At 32.2% G+C, this 17,102-nt stretch overlaps 1 protein-coding gene across 1 annotated transcript in view; it reads right to left on the bottom strand.

Moving 5' to 3' along the window:
- The window catches only part of LOC148605452 (gem-associated protein 5-like), a 144,558-nt gene that overhangs the window by 56,999 nt on the left and 70,457 nt on the right, over positions 1–17,102 (bottom strand). The window contains exon 18 of the mRNA XM_088551128.1: positions 11,643–11,747. Coding sequence (XP_088407254.1) covers positions 11,643–11,747 — 105 coding nt within the window. The remainder of the gene's footprint in view (positions 1–11,642; positions 11,748–17,102) is intronic.

Raw genomic sequence — 17,102 nt, 5'->3', positions numbered from 1 at the left:
ACGGGTTATATGAAAAACTGAATGTTAGTTTCTGTTCACTATGGCAATTCGAACAAAATATCAAAAATAAAATTATGTAGGCTTTTTACCCATGAATCACATTTTGCATGATTCTTGGCTGGAGTGCTACTTAAAAACTTGAACTAAGGCCAAAAAGAATAATAGTCTTCTTCCTGCTACCAGCAAGAAATAATAAGAGTAGGTATCCGGTAGGTAGGTAGGGAAGTTATTTTATTTTTCCCAAAATTTTGAACTAATGGAGAAACATTCTAGACTTTAACAGTGCTTGAGCCAAAATGGCCATACAATATTTACAGTAAACACAAAAAAGTAGGGTAGTTTGGATAACAGGAAACACACATATTGTTTTTTGGGCCTAATTCACAAATGACACTGCAGTTTTTGTCTGATCAGTGCAACTTTTTACAGATTGATGACTGGTAATTAGTTCAGGTACCATAACATGAAAATCTGACAGACTGATGACTGATTGCCAAATCAATTCAATGATGGGTTGAGGTGCAATACCTAATAGCTTATGACTCACTGATTGCTGCATCAAATTCGTTCAACGATGGGTTGTTAAGCAATGATTAATACCTGATATTGAATCTTATCAATTTTTTTTTATGGAATTTTTTTTATTAATAGTTGTAAGTTAATTACAAATTAAGCTATAAACAATGCACAAAATTGTAAATGTTTCTTTCAAGTTTCTACTTGCATATAATAAAGTTTGTAAAAAAAATCCCAATATTTCTGTATTAATTCCTCAAAATTTAGGGTTTTTCTGTAAAACATGGAGAATATTGCTTCAGTAAGCATTATCCATTACACAATTTTGAATTGCTGTCACAGACTCCTGGATAATACAATCCTGCTCCCAAATGAAAAGAAGTTGGTAACCAACGTCACAAAATATTTAAAGTCATCCTTATGACAGACTTAATCATCATAAAACAGGCCATAAAGTAAAGTTAATTATTACAACCATTTCTAATGACAGTAATATCAGTTGCTGTTGTAATAAAGTAACATAACTGTATGTCATATGATGACACGGAACATACAACATTACTAAGTACATGGCAAAATATGTTAATTAATGCAGAGAAGGAGATCAGAGTAAAAATAATGTCAACGATCCGCGAGGACATTCATCTGTGCTCACGTTAGGACATTTAGCTGTACTGATGCTATAAACGTTCATATAAACTGATGTGATGACATTAAATTGTGCTGACAATATGACTTTCATCTGTGCTGACACTATGCATCATAAATAACCTCATAGACAACTTAAAGAGGAAGACCTAAGGTAAGGGGCACAACTCTTACAAATCACTAGAATGTTTGTATTCAGCATTTTATATCAATATCATGTTAGCATCAAAGTCACTTGGATCAATTTAATTTCGTTTCAAATGAAAGCTTGACAGGCTTTGGTGAAATAGAATATGATACAAATATATTACTGATTTCAAGAATTATGTCCCTTACCCTACATCTACCTCCTTACTATCAGAAATCTAGTTTTGCTTAACTTTAAATATATTTTATCCACAAACTTGACAAAATTTATTTATTCTAAGCCTTAAAATAAATTTATGGGCTGACAAGAAATCTATTTTCTGAATGATTTTTTTTTATTTGATTTTCTAAATTGCATTTGTGAAGTTTTAGAGTCATAATTCTTAAACCATGATCCAAACAGAGTTCCTTTCATATTGAAGATGCATAGTGAAGCAAATATGTATGACAAATAAAAAATCATCTTGAAATGATCAAAATGTGTAAAATTTTCAAATATTTGATCATTTTCTCACAAGTAACAGCAGAGTTCAGGAACATCTTTGGTCCTTTTAGTCCTGACTGACAATATTTTGGAGTAAATTGTGTTTGTGAATGTTAAATGGAACTGACAGAATCTCTGGAAACATAGAATATGTTAGTTTTTGGACACACTCTGTTATTGCATGAGATTCTGTATTTCTTAGAACACAAAAAGACCATTTTCACAAACAAACTTTTAATTTCTTTACATAGCATTCTGGGTTTGGCAAATAAGCATCAATAATAAGTAATATGCAGTTTTCATGAATGTGCCGGACCGCCAGATGAGACTGGTAATATTTGCGTCGGTCCAACAGTTCCATTTTTAACATCCGACCAAATGTCCAGAATTATCTCATACCACACCAGCATGATTTTTCTATTTGTATGATGCAATTTGATTGGTCTCTCGGTAATATCATCTAATGAAATTGTGCGATACTAAGTCAATATACATTGCAATGTCTTGTGAAATATATAGGGAACAACCACATGAAAATGTAAACTTGAATATCATGATGATGCCCAGCCTTGGAAAAAAAGAAAAAATATCTCTAACATGGCCAAAAGAAAAAAAAAGAATACAAAAAAAGAAGAAAAATAAAAGGATATGACAGTGATTGGGAGTCAGAAAGGCCATGGCTCGAATACAATGTCAACAGTAGAAATTCCACTCAAAAGGTATCACCCATAGCATAAATGTGTTCGATCTAACAAAATTTTTCTAAGTGCTGGACTGAATGTCCTGCAAGAATTTTCAACTTTTGTGAAGACTGAATATGTATAGAATATTAAGCCCATAAAAAACAAATACTATCTGTAAAATTAAAGATAACTGATGCATTTAAAATTTGTTCTTTTTACTTATAATTTTCTATATTTCAACCAGGAAATAACACATGGCACGTAATTTCAAAATGCAAGAGAGTTATTTTTAAAGCTACTATTTTATCAATATTTGACCAATCGGGAAACAGAATTGCCATCAGGTGACTTGCGTTTCCATGGAAGAGCATTTTTAAGGGCAAAGGGTAAAAAGCAAAACTATACCAACTATGTTGCAAAAAACACACATGGAAGGATGAGGGTACATAAGGCACTGTAGCCCCTACTAGAAAAAATGAAATTATCTCCCTTCAATAAACTCAAAATTGTTCCATTTTTTAAATTAAAACACTTTATTTCATCTTCATTTTTAACGAAATCAAAAGAGAAAATTTATTTTGTTTATGAAAGAAACAAACCAAGTAATATGCATAATCAATTAGCAAATGTTGAATAAAGTAAAAAAACAATTGCACCTTAGTGATATGTTTTACGCAATTTGTGGTAACAAGAAGTGGAGGAAAACCTGGTCATTGACGCACACAAGTATAATGTATATCTCTTCTGTTAAATGTAATTGTGTGTGTGTTCTAATCAATTAAATATAATATGTTGCCATATTATACATGTAATATTAATACTTCATTTAGGTTCTAGAATCAGCCAGAAAAATGATGTATGTAATTTTTTTGTTTTGCGCATGAATTGAGCTTCGAAGCTTCATATTAAGGCGGTATATATACTAATTCATCTTCAGTGCCCGATGTAACAATTCGTTAGGTAGTTTCGAATTGGTGCAGTCGCGCACTTAGCCCTGTAACTTCTACATAAAGCTTAAGGCAATTAATCATTTTTTGTCTCTCCTTCTGTAAAATATTGTTTTACTTGAATCAAACTTGTATAAAATTTAAAAAAAAATAAAATCATTGAGTCTCAGAGTATGTTCCGCTGAAAACAGAATCATCACGTCGAGATGGGGCAAATATACAAGTCATGTGTTACTGTTTCTCCTCAACTACATAATAACACTGCATGAGTGGCTATTTACATCTCCATAACCACTTAAAAGTCAATAATGATTCTCGTGGTTAACTACAGACAGACAGAAAGACAGACAGACAGACAGACAGCCAGACAAATAGACGGATCCCTGAGCAAAGTGTCAAAAGTTTTCTGAGTACAACAGGGGAAAAATAATATGCACATACATGCACAAATCATTGTTGATAAACTTATCAATACTTTTAGTTAAATCAATAATTTCTATAATATTTGCGAAGTTTTAAAATACATAAATGAGAAAAATAAAAATGAAACATTATTTTATTAGAATTGATGATTACAAATAATTGTAAATTAATGTGGGAAAGTTTTAAAAAAAAAAATGCATCCATACAGGTAATTAACCTCCCGCTATCTGCCGTTCTCGGCTTGAGCTTCCCAACATTTTACCATACATTCTTCAACGGTCTTGTCCATCTCCCGGTGGGAGCTGGTGGGAGCTTAAGTTCTGCCGCTTTCAAGATTTTTGCTATTCATCAGTCAAAATAATGGGGATGAAACTGGGAAGGTAAGAGGCCCAGAAGTGACCCACTTCAATTTTGGATAAAAATAACAGGGGTCTCCTTTTGTAAAGTTTCCCAAGATTAACATCAATGCAAACAGTATCTCTGCTAAAATAAATGAAAGCTTGGCATATCTTAAAATTCAGGTTCGAAACCTTGTTTCAATAAATGTCACATGGATATTCATACCACTAAACCTCAGATGGTTCATAGTCAGACCATGCTTATTTAACCTGAAACCTACATGTATAAGGCCTTGTGGCACTCCATCAAATCTGCCACCCGCGACGCGCCTGTTTTTGTTTTGTTTTGTTTTTTGTTTTTTTTCCTAATATTTTCAAGAGGCGGATAACAAAATTTTGGAAACATGGATTAAATACAAACGTAACACAGGAAGCAGCTGACTAAAATAAAAGACAACTTCGTTCACATAAAATGTAGACGCTAAAATTTACATTAAATATTCGAAAAATCGACAAAAAGCTGAACTGCAGACAACAATTAGCATGAAAGGACCACTTGGCACAAATATTATAGAAGACCTGTTATACCAAATACTAAAACTACATGTCGGCTATTAAGCACAGATATTTACATATAAACATGAAGAATTTACATGTACATCCATGCTCCTTCTGAGTGGAGCATCATAGTACTTCCTCAGGTAACAGCTTTGATATAAAAACAGATATTTTAAGTGTCTACATGTTTTTTGGTGTATGTGTAAGTGTACACTAAATACAAAAGAAATGTTGGAATATTTACTTTATATACAAGAAACTTAAGCAACAGGATTTTATACACACAAAATTGAGCACAATTGACCAGCATTTTGCATATATTAAATTTGCAATATCGAATACATGTAAGGACATGTTTGATATGTGTGCATTATAAATGTATATGTATTTAAGATTTTTCCCTAATAAAGAAAGCAGTGTTGAAAGAACTTTGTTATATAGAACTGTACTTAATCATTGTAATAGATAAATACCCAGACCTGGATTTTTTTACAGGCAAACAAAGCAAACGGCTTTTAATTTTTCTACTTTCAAAATAAAAATAGAAGCAATTAAAAAGCTTTATCGGCACTTGATATATATTATAACAGTGTTTCCAATTTTGCCTGACCACATAAGGAAATAAAATGCCTTGCAGCATTTATTACAAACAAAATTATCTTTAGACAGCGTGTTACAGGTTTCTATACACTATAATACTTATACGAGCTTCTTTAAAGCATTTCATTTTAGTACTTAGTTCCACGCAAAAGTAAATCACAATGTAGAACAATCTTATCGAGGAGATTTATACGGATATTAGAGCAAAAAGATATTCAAAACTATTGGAATCAAATATTAAATCCATAGATAAAATCCCACGTAAAGGACAGTAACATGGTTCAAAGTATATACATGTAAGTGCATTCACATACATGCATGCATGTTCACAGCAGTGGCTACATCAAATTCAACATCTGATCAAAGATCAAAGACTTTTTTCCATTCTTTGGCATAAAAAGGTGAGATGAAAGCTCTTTAATTAATATATCTACTCCACTTGCTACAGTGTAATTAGAATGGCCAGGTGCTTAATCATGTGATGGTTAGCTAGGTCACATGATACATGTACTGGTAAAGTTGGACAGTCATTTTTGCAGCGATTTTAAGTGTGATTTTCGAAGGTTTTTTGTTAAATGCACATAGAGATCCAGTGTTAACCAAAAAATCATTTTCCCTGTAGAAAGACTATATAAATGCACACTTTCAGTTTCAATCTTTTTTAGGTTAACGCTGGATCTCACTATTAAATAAGTGGCAGAAGGGTGAAAAAATGCTATTTCATTGACAGAATAGCCTTCAAGGCGGTTTTTGTGCATTCGTTTCTGTATTGTTACTCTTAAAATCACAAAATGAATGCATAAAATAGAAAATTTACAATATGTTTTGCATTATTATTTAGTTTTCTTCCAAATTGATGACATTTTTTTTTTTTACCAATTATTTCAGTAGGCAGAACAAGGCCTTATGGACCCTCATCCTTGCAAGGTTGAGTAGAAATTATTGTTATCATCTAAAACCAATTTATTTAAATATGTTCTTGATTAATGAGGAATGTTCTCGATACATCAGAAAACAACAAAATGACAACCGTTGATTCTTAACAAATCAGCTTTTTTTGAAAAACAAATTCCTTTAAGCTCAAAAATTTTCTTGATTTAACTGGAATGAAGATTCTTTTAGATTCTTGACACATCAGAATACAACAAAATGACAACCGTTGATTCTAAAACAATTAACCTTTATCTATACTTAGCAAGCTGTTAATTGCTGCCTCATGATCTGGTTCCAAATAAAACATAGAAATAATTAAACAAGCCAGTGAATAAAGGGAAAAAATGAGACTGATATACTTATTTCTTAAAATAGCATTAAAAATCTTTTCATGCCTTGATTTTTTTGACACAATGGTAAAACTATTCTCATGCTTTTATGTTTTTTGACACAAGGGAAAAAATATTCTCATGCTTTAAATATATTTTTGACATTACGGTAAATAACATTCTAAAAATATTCTTCCTAAAATTCTTCTGACATTAATGAAATCTCTGAAAGCAAGTATCTTGTCTATTGATGTTGGCTTGTACAATAATAAAAAGAAATGTTTTTGACATGAAATTGACAATAGGGCCAGTCGACACAAAAGTTAAAAAAATACTTAAGTCTGAGAATATTCTTAACTTCCATTGTAAATTCAATTAAAGTCTTTGAAATTGATGATGTCACAAACAATTGAGAATTTCTCAGACTTAAATAATTTTTCAAGCTTAGTGGTGCTGAGGGCTGATGGCTATTCAAAGTACATATGGCTTCACCAAGTCTAAACCAGGGGTATTGGATATTCCCTAGTCTTACATTTTTGGCCATGTTTGATTCCTTTGTGTTTAGATTGATTGATTGTTGGGGTTTAATGTCTGAGCAACATTATTTCAGCTATATTCAGACGAATCTTTGTGTTTAAAAGACGTCTCAAAATACTTCATTGAGACTTATAAGACATTGAGAACATCTCACATGACTTAAAATATATTCCTTTCTCAAAAGTGAAGATAAAAGAAAGTGTGCAATTCATTTTTAGACTTTCTCTACATTTATAGATTAAACAATGCCAAGTTGCTACCTCTGTCTGTCTGTCTGGCATACATTGAATGCTAATTTTGAAACATCAGTTCTCAAAGTACAAAACTTTTGTACACGGCAAAGGCACTATGTGTACAGTACTTCATAAAGTATTGCACTGTCTTCTGTTCATTTTTTGCATAATAATAATTTATAAAATAATGACAACGAGTCCATCATTCCTATAATCAATCATACAAAAGTAAGAACTTATTCACTGTTTACACATTTATTTCAATAAAACCCTCTTTCTTGTATAAGGCAATCCTTATAATTTACCACTACATCAATCACATTGAAATGATTGTAATAATAATTCTAAAATTTTCAAACTTTATAAATGAATTATGCAGCCATTAAGATGTTTACTTATAAACATTGACAGTGAAACTAGGAGAACTTTTCTTATTACTTGAAGTACAGCACTATGTGGCACTATGTCAAAGCAATGCATACTCTTTTCCTTAAGTCAGGTCTTCATAAAAATATTCATTTCTGGCTGGTTTCCCATAACAGTTTAGATCACAACCCTACATTCAAACCAAACCTTCTTTCTGTAATACAAACCTTATGGTATAATTTCTGAAGAGACCCACACACTTATACTCAAGTTATTGCTGGATGGACCACAACGAAAAAGCCCAAACCAATGAAGATGAAGAAAGCATGAAACAATTATTTTTGCAGTTGTATAAAAACACCTAAGGTTATAAATATACCTAGGTGTTAACCTTTGAAAATTTTAAAGTAGCAGTTCGCCATCTCAAAATTTTCTCAAAGCATGAGACTTGCCAAGTTTTTGTTTTAGCAACATTTTTAAAAAGGAATTGAAATAATTTGTTTCAATTTTAAGAAGAAAATTTAATAAAAAAAAAAAGGAGAAATTCCTGTGAATGCGACAAATCTCCTGCTTTTGACACAGGCATGAAAGCAGGAGTGTGTTGAATTTTTCACAAAATACTAGAAGGCTCAGGCCAAAAGAAGGACACTTAACACATTTGTATATATGTCTTAAATACTACTTTCAGACAGTTACAGTAATCATTTGGGTAACGGCACATACTATGCTCATCACCTTTAATTTACACAACTCTGAAACAAAAAATTGCAAAGTAATGAACAACAAATGGGAACTCTCTTCTGTGATTCAGTGAAAACCAAAACTGCACCAAAATATAAGCGGCAAGATTAGCACCTTCTAAAATCTTGTTTGAAAAAAAGATTTCATAATTTTGGAATTGTTTACTTGTATTTATCCCCATAAAAAAAAAAACAAGAACTCTGTCATTTTGGTCATCCATCATTAACATAGCGGACCACAAAAATTCTGTTTACATATCTACTTCAATGAAAAAAAAACCAACTTTATGTAAGGCATTTTATACTTGAATCAATCACCCAAAAAAAAAACCTCACAAAAACACATCCATAATGACATTTCAATCATTAAATCTAATTCCATAACAAATCTCATGTTACAAAAAGAACTTAGACAAACTTTTACAATACATGTACTGGTACTACTTATGCTTTATCATTTGCCATAATTTTACAGGTATAGTGAAAACAGTTTTCACTCACCTTCCAAGGGAGATTGAGTTCTGCTCACATAATGCAGGTGGTCTTTATACACAGGTGAATTTTACATAGAAGGCTAAATTTGGAGTATTTTAGTAGCACTCAACATAAGAATCATGCAAAATGTGATTCATGGTTGGAAAGCCTAAATATTTTTATTTTTGATATTTTGTTCAAAATGTTATAGTGAAAAGAAAGTTACATGTGGCTTTTCATATAATCTTTGTTCATAGGAGATGAAAATTATATAGAATGTACTACAGAATTCAAAATTAAGGGAATTTACCCTGTAATTGACACTAAAATACAATAAAAAAACTGTTTAATTTTCAATGTGCTAAGAGCAGACAGATTGGAATGAATAATTACACAGTTCATAATATAGGCCTATAAAGCAACTTAATAACATGAATAAAAATATGTAGCCTTTTTTCGGGTGTATCACATATCACAGAATTTGCATGATTCTTACGAAGACTGCTACTTAAATCATAGTCTTCTAAGACAGGTCATTGCTAAATACAGGTGGTATTTAAGGTAGGTTTGGCTGTATATTCATGTTTGCTGTATTCATGGTTAGAGTTTGTCTATTCTTTTCATTTTTGTACTGTGAAAGATAAACAAAGAGGTGTGATGATAGGATATCAACTAATACCAACTATTTAACAACATACCAGTCAAAATTCATGTAAGCTTTTATGTTTGAATTGATTATTCATTATTACTGAAAAGATTACATGAAATTTTACCGAAGGAGTACAGTAGATAGTTTTCCTGCAAATACCTTCTCTACCATTGCCCAACCTTAAAAATTGTATACTTCTAATAAAAGTGTTCAATAGTAAAGACACTTCTCTGTAAATTCTTACCATCTTAGTTATTATGGTACTAGAAGTGCTTCCACTCTTTCAAATTGCCATAAATTTTTCCACCTAGGTTAGGCCAAATAAAAAAAAATATTTGTGGACCCTGGACCTACCCTATTTTTTTCAACTGACCTTAGACATTTTTCTTGCCAAAAAAAAAAAAAAGTAAAATAAAAATTAAAACCTGACCATAGTTTTCTATTCATTTCCTTTTATATGAAAGCTAAGACCTATTTCTACAATAAGCCCCATCCTGTTCAGTCATTATGGTTTCAGGATTAAGGTTTTGAAACACTGACTGTGAGTTAATATTGAGGTTAAAAGTGGTACTAATTCATGAAATTGACAGCTACAACTTGTGGAGTAATGAAAAAATTTTTGAAAAAATCCTTACCTTAACCATCCCTGTTTTTCTCTATTTTTTTTTTTTTTTTGCCTCATCATGCTTCCACATGTTTCCAATTTGCCATAAATTCTTGCCACCTTTTTTTAACCAACCCTGTTTTTCTCTATGAGGCAACCCAAGCCACACATATCTTTTTTTATTTGGCCTCATCATGCATGATGCTTCCACATTTTTCCAATTTGCCATAAATTCTTGCCACCTTAGTAATTATGTACAGAATCTTACATGTGTTACAAGTACATCAGACAAAAATAAATCATTTCTAGGATATTTATACTTGACAATATAGTCTGTCTACTTCTAGTCTATATATATAGATGTTTATCATAAATCTAGTTCAATAATACCTAGCATGACAGATTGACACACTTCTTTATAATTTAATTTCAGAAGTAACACGGCTTCTGATTGGATCAAAAATATCGTTTATCATCTTATTGACCAAATTTTGTAATCACTGTGACGTCATCAAACTTTTTATGATTTACCCACTGAATTTTGGTACTAAAATTAAATTATAAGGAATGACTGTTATATTTTTTGGTCTGTTTGAAATAACCTCAATGCCTGTGGTGCACACTTCCAAATAACCTGCTATTTAGTGTGCACCACGTGATTCAGGTTATTTCTTCATAGACCAAAAAAATATAACAGTCATCCCTTAAATAAACATATCCTTGAATAGAAAGAAGGTGACTTGTGAAATATAAACGCATGAACAAACAGCTGCTGTCAAGTTATTTATTTTTCAGTACTCATGAAAGACATGAAGTTTCAGTTAATAATGTCCTGCTATGTATACTCCCACTCATATTGGATAGTAACCAAAATGGGTCCCAAAGTATGCCTCATCCTGTATTAAAGGCCACATACCAAATTTGAAGTTAATCTATCCATTAGAGGTTGAGAAACAACAAAGCTCAAATAGAAGGACAGACAGACAGACGGACAAGGTGATTCCAATTCACCAGCCACTCTATGAGTGGGGGCATAATAGCAAAATAATGACAAAATCTATTGGTAGTGTCCTTCTATCAAGTCATAAGGTATATTCTATCCCACTTCACTTTCCCTGAAAACATTCTTTAGTAATTATAGGAAAGTGGATTGGAGGGACAGACAGACAAACGAACAATGGTATACTATAATGTACTGTCAATAGATGAGTATGTTCAAATACTGCATTTCAGACTTATGCCTGATGACCTTGACCTATGACCTGAGGAAAAACTGTACCTTGAAATATATCATATATAATTGAAACTTGTTGACAATGTCAAAGGACATTCATTTAATCAAGGCCTTTGACCAACATTCCAGGGTCTAATATCCAACCATGTATTATGATATATCATTCTAAGTCAGAGATCTAGCATTGTCCTTGACTTACCTTCCAAGGTCAGACATCTAAACATGGCCTTTCTGTCTAGGAAGAATCCTAAATGTGCATACTCGTTTCCATCCACATCTTCTGCCTCTTCTGCTGACAATTCATCTGAAAAGTAAAGAACAACTTTACTTAATTCATGATAAAACTTCAAATCATTTACTAGATATAAAATTCAGTATTGACAGCCATGCATGGACCCTTTTTCAAAACATTTTCCTCAAATCCTTCCTCAACTCAAATTCTGACCAATCAGATAACTCAAAAATTGAAATGCATTGTAGTAGATAAACCTCCAACTGCTTCCTTCTTGTGAGAACTGCAATAAATTTACTAATTAAACCCCAAAAAATTGCTTTCCTTCTGTTCCAAGGATGAAAAGCTTATAAATTTATTGTGCTATTTTTCAGGGCAGGCTACATCAGTACTCCAAGTAGCTAAATACATCAAAATTCTTACAATGTTAAAAGCATTTTTCTCATGGGAAATACTTGCATTTACCTCACAGCAGCACAAACTAAGCCTGCCCAGAGATTAACTGAGTTACAGCGAGTAAAAAAGTTTACATCACGAGTCTCCCCTCATTTGAAAGATAAGATTGTACATCAAACAATTGACAAGAAGATTTTAACTTTCTATTATTTCATACGTATTTGAATCTATGTTTGATTGAAATTTAGATCCTGTCAGTCATCCCTTTTACTTAATGAGACATTTCATAAGATAATGGTAATTCTGTATAAATTCTATCACCTGAAAATGATTGTTTTACTCGCTATAACACAATTTACAATAAGTTTGTGAGTTTAACACAGCTCAACAATCAAATCAGTTTATCATATCATTTTTGTTTACTAACCTAATATTGTTAATATAAATTAAAAGATAAATTATCCAAGAAAATGAAAATCATTGGTAAATAAGAAATAAATATAATGTCAACTTTTACCAATAATTGTCCATCATTATAAAACCCAACAAACTTATAATTAGAGATGGTGTTGAATACTAAGCCACAACCTTCAACTTTGACCTCAATCACTAATAAACAAACTGAACAATGTTTTGTTTAGAGAAGTTCCATTCACAAACTTGCCAATCATAGGAACAATCTTTCACCTGTCCATCACCTTCAACTTTGACCCATTTCTAACAAGTTGGGGTAATTCATTCATTTACTTAATTGAATTAAACTGAACTATGAACAAAAGCTTAAATCTATCTGTTGAATGAAACTTCTAAACCAATAGCAATTTTACTCACTTAATTCTACAACTTAAAAAATAGTTTTATCTTCCATATCAATGAGGCACAAAGACTCTTTCAATTCACTATCAACAACCAACAAAACATGGAAAGCTTGAATGCAAATTAGTGCCCATCATAACGTAAACAAATATATTGTCAACAAAGTGTTCATTCATAGCAGCCATTCATTGGTATAAATCCAACTAGTAGTCTATATTGTTGAATGGTATTTCCTTCCCCTCAAAAGAAATATACGAAATGTCATAGAAAAAAATGTGAAAAATAGATAGCAACCTTGAAAATAATGACATTAATTGGTTGTATCGCTATAACAGAATGTGGTTAATGTGGTTTCAAGTAAAACGTGGCTGATTTGAACAATTACAATCTATCATTTCTCTTTTTGGTAACAGTTATGTGGTTAGATAGAAAAGTTAATTGAATTCTAATAGTTTGTTTGTTATTTCCTTTTACTGTCCTGGTATTTAACCATTCTTTGAATCCTGAGGATTGGAATAACTTACAATTGCATTAAAAAGGAATGCATTTAATGTATTAGCTTGAGGAGCAGATTCAGTAACACCAGTTTCATGCCACAACAAAGATGATACATTCCTTGAATCTTTCAGATGCTGGATTTGACTTCCTATTTCAACATTTTTGGTTTTAAGTACTTCTTGCATGCAAACATTTTTTGAAGCTTGAACTTCTTAAGTATTTGGTTCTAATGAGAGGTTGATGATGTGTTACAATGAACTGATGAGAGGTTACAATTGGTTGACGAGAGGTTACTATAGGTTGAAGAGAGGTTACAATTGACTGATGAGAGGTTACAATTGGCTGATGAGAGGTAACAATGGGCTGATAAGAGGTTACAATGGGCTGATGAGAGGTTACAATGGACTGATGATAGGTCACAATACACTGAAGAGAGGTTACAATAGGTTGAAGAGAGATTACAATGGACTGATGAGAGGTTACAATAGGTTGACGAGAGATTACAATGGACTGACGAGAAATTACAATGGACTGATGACAGGTTACAATGGACTGGTGAGAGCTTACAATAGGTTGACAAGAAGTTAAAATGGACTGGTGAGAGGTTACAATAGCTTGATGATAGGATACAATAGGTTGAGAGGATACAATTGGATGATGAGAGGTTACATAAGGTTACAATAGGTTGATGAGCGATAACATTTTTTAATAGGCTGTTGAGAGGTTACTTCTTGAAATATGTGTACAGTGTACAGAAATTTGTGATATTCTTATGGTAGTATTTTTGTTTTTATTAAAAAAAATTAAGTTTTTTTATTTCTTTATTTTTTTCTTCTGTTTCTTCAAAACAAAGCATGAACTTCATCAATATTTTGTTTCAATTAAAGTACACATTTAACTAGTAAACTATGTGATTATCAAACTCATTATAATTTACTTAGGGGGATGATTATGATCATTATTGAATAAAACCCCTTGACTCAAACTTGTTTCAAATTTCATCAACTTAACGAAAAAACATGCAGTTTGCTGTCTACAAAATAAAAGACATAACAAATAAAAGAACAGTATTCCAATGTCCAATGGTTCACATTGTGGATAGAACTGACTTAATGCTGAGACAATTGTGACCGAATATTTGTGTGAAAACAAGGGCGAGGATTAACCCTTCATTCCAATCAAAAGCATGGAATATCTAGTAACAGACAGACAAGCAAGACAATTACAAAAAAGTCTTCCATGAAAATTCCACAAAATATGCAAAGACATCTTTTATTTACCCAGCAGCAAAACCCATAAGAAATTGTTAAATACTGTTATGAAAGGCTGAATCATGAGTTATCATTACATGAACAAATTAATGGTAGTAAAAATGCATTTCAATGTATCATCTTTCATAAATTCAACCTAGATCCCACCTACACATAAATAAGCAAACAATGGAACATTAAGAAAACATAACAAATAGCCTGAAGGAAATAATAATAAATTGTGTCCAATAAATGACAGCTCCATTGTCTAATTAAGGAAGGTAAAAGACAGGTCAGAGCATATAAATTGCTTCATTAAATAACATTTTCAGGTCCATGAAACACAGGTAGGAATAGAACTAAAACACACTTTTAAAGCTTTTTTTGCAATTCTTGAAACTTGGCTGCTGTTTCCAGAAAAGCAGAGGACACATTCCTACTGGAGCACCTGGTCCATGCTCCCAGTTTCTAGTGGCGTCTGGGTTGCCCATTTACTTGTTTCTTTGTATGTATGATTCTGTTCATTTCATGTTATATGTTTTGTGTGTCTGTTTTCAGTCTAGTCTTAATCCCCTGACTACAATCTTTGATTTCAGCAAGAATTTTGGTTCTCTTGATATCTCTTTCAAACAAGAGTTCCTTTCAAATGGTTTATAGAGGGAACAAGTGCTCTGCCCTTGTCTGTCAATGGTTTATAGAGGGAACAAGTGCTCTGCCCTTGTTTGTCAATTTTCCCCACACAGATGATAAAGCTGTAGCATTTGCCTTTAATCATTTTCCACCTGTCCTGAACTACCCTGCCCCTTTAATCATTTTCCACCTGTCCTGAACTACCCTGCCCCTTTCAAAAGCTGCAGCAAACACTTAGTTCATTTATCTGGAACACATATACAGACACTCCAACATTCAGATTGTTTTCAGGTGAATGCAATTAACACTATAAATCAGACTTGACTTATGATAGATAATGATAACAACATTTGTGTTTGTTTTTCGGCACAAGTGTCAGTAACTGTTGGAAAAAAATTAATAAAATTCGTCCCCCTACCCAATTTTTTTCAAAAAAGTTGGATGAGAATCTAGGTTTTTTTGTTTTGTTTTTGTTTAGAGAAACTGCTGGAAGAAAGAGGAGTTTAAGATCCTACTTCTATCTTCATTTTTACAAATAAAATGAATTTAGCCTTTGTCAATAAGGGATAGAGTTATTTGTACTCAAATAACATTTGACATCACTGATAATGATTCCTGTGTTCTTGCTAGTTGATGGCTAAACTATAAAGGATGTACAAGACTTCCATAACACATCCTGTGCATCTGCTTGTAAAGTTCAAACAATCCCTTCCTAACTGCATATGTCATCTCAGATGCATCATTTTCCACAAAGATTTCGAGCACATACATATATTGGTAGGACGTTGCTGACACTCCATTCCTTTCTAAGTTTTAGAAAACTGCCATGAATTTCCTAAAATATGGGTAGAAAGGGAGTAGAAAAGCAACAGACTTGAATTCACATCCCACAATATTTGATCCCATACTAAAGTTGTGTACTAAGTATCCAGTGGCTGACATTCACTATTCTTTAAGCCAACTGGCATGAATGCAACCAGGTCAAAAATTACAACTTATTCATGTATACAGGGTGCTGGTAAAAGTATTATCTCTTCACCGGAAATGAAATTAAAACATAAGATAATTGAAATCGCCACAGGGAAACAAAACTCATAGAAGATCTTGCTTCTACTGGCAGACATATTTTTAATGGCATTAAATCATCAATGACATTTACCATGAATTATCTAACTTAATGTAAAGAAGTTCACATGACCCTATCTGTCATTGGACATCTTTCATAAAATATAGTGGTTAATAGCAGAAAAACATGAACTGTTCCTTACATATATCTTTAATAGTTTAAAATATTTTCTTGTACAATAGCTAAAGCAAAAACTAATCATCCTCAATAGTGCTATACTGCAACCATATATAGAAGTAATTTCCAATCAATTTAATATCTTACGCAACTAAAGTAGAATTAAGAGACAATGTGCCTCTATATGACACTTTTATAGTAGCTCTGAGAATAAGGAAATTAAAGAGAGATGTATGAAAAACTGAACTTTAAAACAATGCGATCAGTGTTAGAGATTACGCTGTACTACTGAGAAAGTTCTAAAAAAGTCATACTTCACCACTATAGCACTGAAGTGAGGGTACTAATTCACCACTACAGCACTGATGTAAGGGTACAAATTCACCAGTATTGTACTGATGTGAGGGTACTAATTCACCAGTATTGTACTGATGTGAGGGTACTAATTCACCAATATTGTACTGATGTGAGGGTGCTAATTCACAAGTAATGCACTGATGTGAGGGTACTAATTCACCAATATTGTACTGATGTGAGGGTACTAATTCACCAGTATTGCACTGAATTCAGGGTACTAATTCACCAGTATTGTAC

This window comes from Perna viridis, chromosome 10, assembly GCF_037379345.1.
Source record: "Perna viridis isolate PV_CMFRI_1.1 ecotype Kerala chromosome 10, ASM3737934v1, whole genome shotgun sequence".
Taxonomy (NCBI): Eukaryota; Metazoa; Mollusca; class Bivalvia; order Mytilida; family Mytilidae; genus Perna; species Perna viridis.
The sequence above is the reverse complement of the archived record's forward strand: the minus strand, read 5'-3'. Positions and strand labels throughout refer to the sequence as shown.